The sequence below is a fragment of the Cryptomeria japonica genome, chromosome 9 (genome assembly GCF_030272615.1).
Source record: "Cryptomeria japonica chromosome 9, Sugi_1.0, whole genome shotgun sequence".
Lineage (NCBI taxonomy): Eukaryota > Viridiplantae > Streptophyta > Pinopsida > Cupressales > Cupressaceae > Cryptomeria > Cryptomeria japonica.
In genome coordinates this window covers 545,744,645-545,751,528 of record NC_081413.1, presented here as the reverse complement: position 1 = coordinate 545,751,528, position 6,884 = coordinate 545,744,645, and the positions used below count along the sequence as shown (strand labels likewise).

At 39.1% G+C, this 6,884-nt stretch overlaps 1 protein-coding gene across 1 annotated transcript; it reads right to left on the bottom strand.

Annotated features, from left to right (window-relative positions):
* Positions 1–1,026: 1,026 nt before the first annotated feature.
* LOC131061003 (septin and tuftelin-interacting protein 1 homolog 1) lies at positions 1,027–4,318 on the bottom strand. The gene is made up of 2 exons (XM_057994504.2): positions 1,265–4,318; positions 1,027–1,140 (listed from the first exon to the last, which is right to left on the bottom strand). The coding sequence occupies exon 1, from the start codon at positions 3,918–3,920 to the stop codon at positions 1,371–1,373; it is 2,550 nt and encodes an 849-aa protein (XP_057850487.1). The 5' UTR covers positions 3,921–4,318; the 3' UTR covers positions 1,027–1,140; positions 1,265–1,370.
* Between the last annotated feature and the right edge of the window lie 2,566 nt (positions 4,319–6,884).

Genomic DNA, 6,884 nt, shown 5'->3' with positions numbered 1-6,884 from the left:
TTAAGATGTGACTATTGGTCTTCCATAGCTAGCTTCTAGTGTGGAAGAGGTTTCTAATAAGTGGATTTCTAAGTTGTGACTGTTCATCTTCCATAGTATGATTCCAGTGCGGTTGCTCAAAATGAGCTAATATTAGTCTTATGGTTGTGCTCGCAAGAGCTAGTAATGGTCTCATGTTGATGCTTGTATAAGCAAAATATTTGTAAATAACTAGTAATATAAAAAAATTAGCTACACTCATGTCTGTCTGACTACATCATGGCAAAAATTAAAATTTTCTGCTACGGAATCAATGAAATTTTTATGTGGATGGAGTCCAGTAATGTCTACAATCTTAGCATTTACAGTACCACTTTTTCCATCCATAACGACAAGGTACTTACCATATTTTGCTTAGCAACATCTAATTTTTTGTGGTAAGTGTTGTTTGTTTCCTTCCATCTCTTGTTGAATTTACCATTCAATCACAAAAGTACTGTATTTGCTCCACTTGAACAAAATGTCGACCACAAATACTCTCACAACACTATCCTACCAACTAACTTTAAATAACATAAATTTTATTGACAATAACCTGCACAAGTAGCGGAGTTGGCTTGGGCCGTGGGTTTGCTCCCTATTGGTCTCGGGTTCGACTCCGAGGCTCAGGTTTGCCTGATGCACGTGGTTTGCAGGTGATTGTGTGCATCCCCAGGGGATTAGTCTCGCCTCAGCTCACCCCTTCCTTGCCCCAACTTGGCAGTAAGACCGACCAAGGCAAGGCAGGCTGGGCGCTGGGCTAGGTCGCAGGGATACCCCTAAGTTTTTGTTTTTTTTAAATTATTGACAAGCAACAAAGATAAATGAGTTGCAAAAGGGAGTACCTGTGCCATCTTCTTTAGGTTACGAACTTCTTGACTACACCATTCAAATCCCATATTGGATAAGATTCTTTTCCAAGTTATAATTGAAGTTATTCTTATGTGCCCAAGGAAAGGAATGAGAAGAGACAATTGCAGGTAAGAAAGATATCTAAAAGAAATTAATAAGAGTTCAAAGGCATGCCATTATTAGGAAACGAAAAAAATGTGATATAGATTTTCTAATGCACCTCCCAACAAGGTTTTTGAATCCATTCAGAATGCTTTTGAAATGATTTTCCTGTAACATAGAAAACAGAGAAAGTGCAAATGAACAAATTGGTCAGTAAGACACTCTTTTGATTGGTGAAAATACATGTTTTTGTTACAGCTTTACATCATTTGGAAGAAGCTCCACAACATACCATCCATAGGACATCCATTTCAAGCTCCACAGAAATGCTGCATATGATATTTTTTTTAATATCATTCAAAAAAGGTACATTTTCTCTTCAGCATTTGTTTGATTTGTCAATGATTTCCTCCAGTTCGATTGCGGTGCATCTCAACTAGCTGCTCCAATGACGCAATCACCCATCTATCTCCAGATTGTGCAAGCACTTGTTGTTTTGCAGAATCTAGATAGATACTAACAGATCCAAAGCCATAAACCTGAAGACCATCATGCGTGCGTCCCACTTTAGGGAAGAATTGGATGTCATGTTCTTGAGCATATGTTTCAATCACTTCCTTCAAACTCAATTGAGGTGCACCCATCGAATTATTCAGGTGAATCCCACTGCCCAGGGAAGTTGAGGCTTGCTGTTGAGCATATGCTGCTGCTGCTTGCTGCTGCTGAAGTGCCTCAAACTGACGCTGCTCTGTCACCCTAAGATAGCTCACATTCTCTCTAGCCCCAGGTTGTTCCACAGTCATACCCTCTACAGCTTGATTCATCATTTCAAGGGCTACATTTAGCTGACTTCTGATCCTCTCATTAGCAAGAAGTTCAGGGCGAAAGAGTCCTTTCCACCCTAAAAACCACTGTGTTACTTCATTAAAATCAGGATTTGAACATAGCCAATGATACAAAACTTGCTGCCACTTTGGAAAAAAACCTGCCTCCAACATTGCAACCATATGAAATATTGGAATAGCAGATGCCCAAGCCATAACCCAGTTGAATTGGTCTAGTTGCTGATCAGCCGGGTTGATTACGAATTCCTGCAGAACTGTCATCAGATTAGGTACAATAAAACGAACAATCAGCTGCTCCCAGCTAGCAGGATCAAATACAGTTTTCCAAGGTGATAAAATTGCATATGCAGATGCATCACTTGCATGCCAGGCATGAAGCACATTCCCCAGCTTATATCGAATGGTCGGATATAAAGGCTCCATACGCTGGCCCAACAATGGAAGCCAAGGATGTAACCATGCATGTATTGGCACAGTCTCCCTGCGAGGATCCCAAGTATCTACTGCTGCTGTTAATTTGGGCATCACTATATGATCCAGAATGTTATAAAGAACTGAAGCCGGTAGTAACTTCTCCCATGTTTCCAGAAAACGTAGCATAGGTTCAGGGTCCCTGGGCTCCCAGGAATTTGTAGCAGCTATTCTCACTGCTGGAAGAATAACTTCAGTGAAGAGTTGAGTGTAAGGAGTTGAAGAAGCAAGTTCTGTTTCTGTGTAAATACCATAATCACGGGGCTCATCCCCTTGCAGAAGCCTCTGCCACAATGACATTACCTCTAAACCATGCGAAGGATGCTGAAGTGGTTCCCAACCTTGAAACACTCTTATCAGCAATGGCAAAGCAAATGAAGATGCAATACATGACAAGTTGCACATCGTGTAGTCCTCCCGATATTTGGACTGTAAATTCTCAAAGACACTTGCAAGTAATTCCAATGTCATAGTACCTACCGCAACACTCTCCTCGATTCTATCCAATGCTCCCTTAATATCCTCTATGTTCTCTAGTTGTTTCTTCTGCCGTGCACTCTCTTTCTGAAGCCTCTCCTTCTCTTTCTGATATATTGCCACAGACTCTCTCTCATGCCTTAAATTCTGATCAAACTTCTGAATATCTGCCTCTACCATATCTAAAATCAACTTCACATTGTGTTGTAACTCTGGCATAGGTGTTTGATGCTCGATAGCCTTCTTTTCAGCATTCAAGTTTTCAAGATTCGTCAACACCCTCACTTGAGGACCTCTCATGTCAAGCACTTTCTGCACTACTTCAACACCCTGTTCCTGCTTCTGAGCTAAAAGTTCTTCAGCTGTTATGTATTCTTTCTTCCTACTTTGGTTTTGCTTGGACCACAGCTTCTCTTTCGTCCGAGGCTTAACCTCATTCACCTTCTCTTCCCCCTTTTCCTCCATCGCGGGCAATGAAGGCAAACCAGTGGATACTTCATTGAAATCATTGAAACCCATACCCATGTTCTTTGGCCTAAGTTTTGCCTCTATAGGAAGTGCAATCCCCTGTTCATTCTTTCCTAGACCTCCACCCTTGTAACCCATCTTCTCCAACAATTTCATTCCAATACCCTTGGTATGCTTCTCAAAAGTGCCAATCATGCCATTTCCCACACCAGCGCTCTCCTTTCCTTTCCCTATTGAGCCCTTCGATCTATCTCTGTCCCTTTCTCTTTCTCTTCTCTCTGCTCCTTCCTTGATTATCCTACCAAAAGCAGTCGGAAGAAAATTATCCTGCTCTCGGGTATCATCCTTGTCATTCGGCTTAAACCCTAACCCTGCACTGGTACCAAGCATCCCCTCGTCTTTTTCTTCCACCTTCTTATCAATTTCCTCAGAAGGCATAACGGTGCCAGTTGACACAAAATTGACAGGCTTAGTCAAATCCCCCTTTTTAATGACATCCCTTCTCCTCCTTTTCGATGAGCCCTCCTCGTCGGAATCGCTCTCATCAAATACACCATAGAGCACATCGTCCTTAGTCTGAGAGCGTTTTTCTTTTCGCTTCCTGTAATAAAATTCCCCTCCAATCCACTGTCCGTCCACATAATCATTCTCCACGCCAAATCTTTCCATATGCTGATATTCGTCCATTCTCACTTCTTTTACCCCAACTCACAGCACTTGCACTTGTCGGGGGTTTTTTGTATAGGTATTTCCCAGCAAATTATAGCACCAATGCCCACTTCGACCAAAATAAAAAACCGAAAAAAAAAACCTAGATGAAGATCAATAGGAAAATCCCTACCTGTAAAAATATGTGTTTGAATGGAGTATGTGGAATGTCCCCAAAGCCAGCCCGATCTGGTTTACAGCGAAATCGGGAAAGAGTTCCACAACTTTAAATTTGTCGCAATTTAAAGAAGAAAAAAATAATTTTTATTCTTTGACAGTAATGATCGATTTTTTCTGATATACATAGGTACCTAGAGTTTAGTTTAGTCTGTCTTACAGATATGTGCTCTCGAATCAGAACGGCGCATACTCTCAAACGAACGTCGGAGATTTTTTGTTTTTTGTTTTTAAAAGAATAGTTCTGGATTTAATAGAAGTGAGCTTATATTTTATTTTTCTAAATTCCAAAAATAGCTCTATTCAATTAATCTAATTAAATGAATTATAATGTAAGAAAAATTTATTGTAATGGTGAAATTTATGAGGTTGTATATTTTTTATTTAATTTTGTATTTATTTCAAGAGAACATATTTATATTTTTTTTATTAAAAGTAGTGTATCAAATCAAAATACATTCAGAGGAGCTTTTGTTCCACATAGGTTCAAATGAGATCGTGAGAATATTAAAAAGATTATGTGTTCATACAAATTGATATCAACGAGAATAAAAATAAAAGTCAAGGGGCTTCGGCCCTAGCTCGCCCGGACGTGGATCGCAACTTAAGGCGTGGGTATGCTCCCCATGGTCTTGAGTTCGAGTCTCCAGTTGTGTTAACTCTGTGTGTGTTGCTACCTTGTGAGCAGGTCGTACACACTGGAGGATTAGTCTCGCTTCGGCGAGGACACCTCCAGATTCCACAATAGTGAATATAAAAATAAATAAAAAAGTCAAAGAGCACTAATCCCATGCACCAATGATATTGCTACTACATTTTGCTTAGTCCCATTCATCTAACAATTGAATCTGAATCTATCTCCATTGGTTCAAACTGGATATCAACTTTTGGGTTCTTAATTGTAACTTTGGGGTCAGGCTTTTTAATCTTTTTCTCCTTTAGGTACTTATTAAGCAGTTCTAGTTCTTCTTTGTTCAAATTGTTTCTTCCTTGGGGGAAGAAGTGAGTAGACTAGATCTCTAATTTGTACACTATAGTAATGACTTCTTTATATAGAATCATAAAGTGGTCTTTTTATATTTCCATAGCAGTCGAGACATGAAACATGATAAAGAGAAAAGTGAGTTCACTATAGAACTCAATAAGATACCTTCTTTTGCCCTCGAATACCTTATCATTCCTCTTCTTCCACAAAAACCATAAAATATGATTAGAAAGAATAAGCCAAAATCTATTCAATTCAAAATTAAAAGCATCAACATAACCTACTAGGATCTCATGCCAAGAAAAAATCATGTTGGCGTTCCAATCAATAGGTTGTCCAAAAAAGGGGACCACAAACTAGTAACACATTCACTTTAAGAAAAAAAGGTGCTCAAAAGTTTTAGGCACAATACACAATTCACACATTATAGTTCGAAGACCACATGCAAGACCTGACTCGCATCAAACATTTTAAGTATGAAAAGCCAACAAAAACAAGCTAGTTTGGGTTCAACATAATTATGCCAAATGTGACGCAATTTATAGGACCAATGGGCATCAAACTAATTCAAGTTTCATTTTTGGTTAAGCCAATTAAATACCTCTCCTAGGCCTATCATCACCATGCATATTTTATTAATAGAAATATCATGCAATTTGGAGTCATTTTTCCATATAACTTGTTTAAGCAACTCTATCTTTGTTAAACACTTACCAAGAATCATGTTTCCTAAGCCCTTAATGATCATTTAGTAGGTTTTTTTTAAAGTATCCGGTAAAGAGAATCTGGAATTCAACTATTCCCAAGAACTTGGGCTACCATTGTCAAAAATATCTTATATGCTGGAAATTCCCATTGAGCACCAATTATGACTAGAGCAGCCCTGAAAAAGAGCAAGAGGTTTAGCCATTAAGTATAATGTTCCACCAAAGAGATCTATAAGGAGCACAATATGGGGGAGAGTTACCCAAGGCCTCCCCATTCAAAATAAAAAATCTAACCTTAGACCATGCCTTCCAAAGAGAGGAAAAAATAGCAAAACCAAAGGCTCTAATCATAGAGTGACCAAAGTAGATGCCATGCAATAATAGGACCCCAAAGTTTTCCCTTTTTTGGTTTGGAGAGGGCCAAGTTGTTTTTGATCAAAACTTTCTAGGGCTCATTCCCTTCAATGGCTCTAAATACCATTTGGCCACAAGGGAAATCCCCTACAGTTTGAGGTCCTTTATCCCTAAACCACCCAAATCTTTAAGCAACTAGCAACACCCTCAGTTAACATTGTGTCTTTTCTTACCACCTTTACCATTAGACCACAAGAAGTACCTCATGGTTTTATGCAACTTATCAAACTAGCAATTAGCAAACAACCATGCAGAAGAGTGGTATACTGCATAAGAGGCAATAACTTTATGTACCACTTGGACCCTGGCTGCTAAACTAAGCAAATGAGTTTGTCATTTTATGTGTTTCTTCTAAAACTTCTAAAAGATCCATTCCCACGTATTTTTTAGAGAGGGAGAGATAGAAAATGAAATCCCCAAGTTTCTTGTTACCCTATGGGGGTTAGCCCATTGCCACCCCTTAGAGACCAACCAAGGGGGAGGTTCCTTATCTCTCCCAATAGCAATGTATTTACATGGGGATCTATTTTGGAGCCTAGGGCTACACAAAAGACTTCTAACCTTTGAATTGTGTTGTCAAAATTAGACTCGGTAAGTTTAATGAATAGTGCAATGTCATGAATAAACTGAGCATTCAAAATTTGTTCAACATTAGAGAGC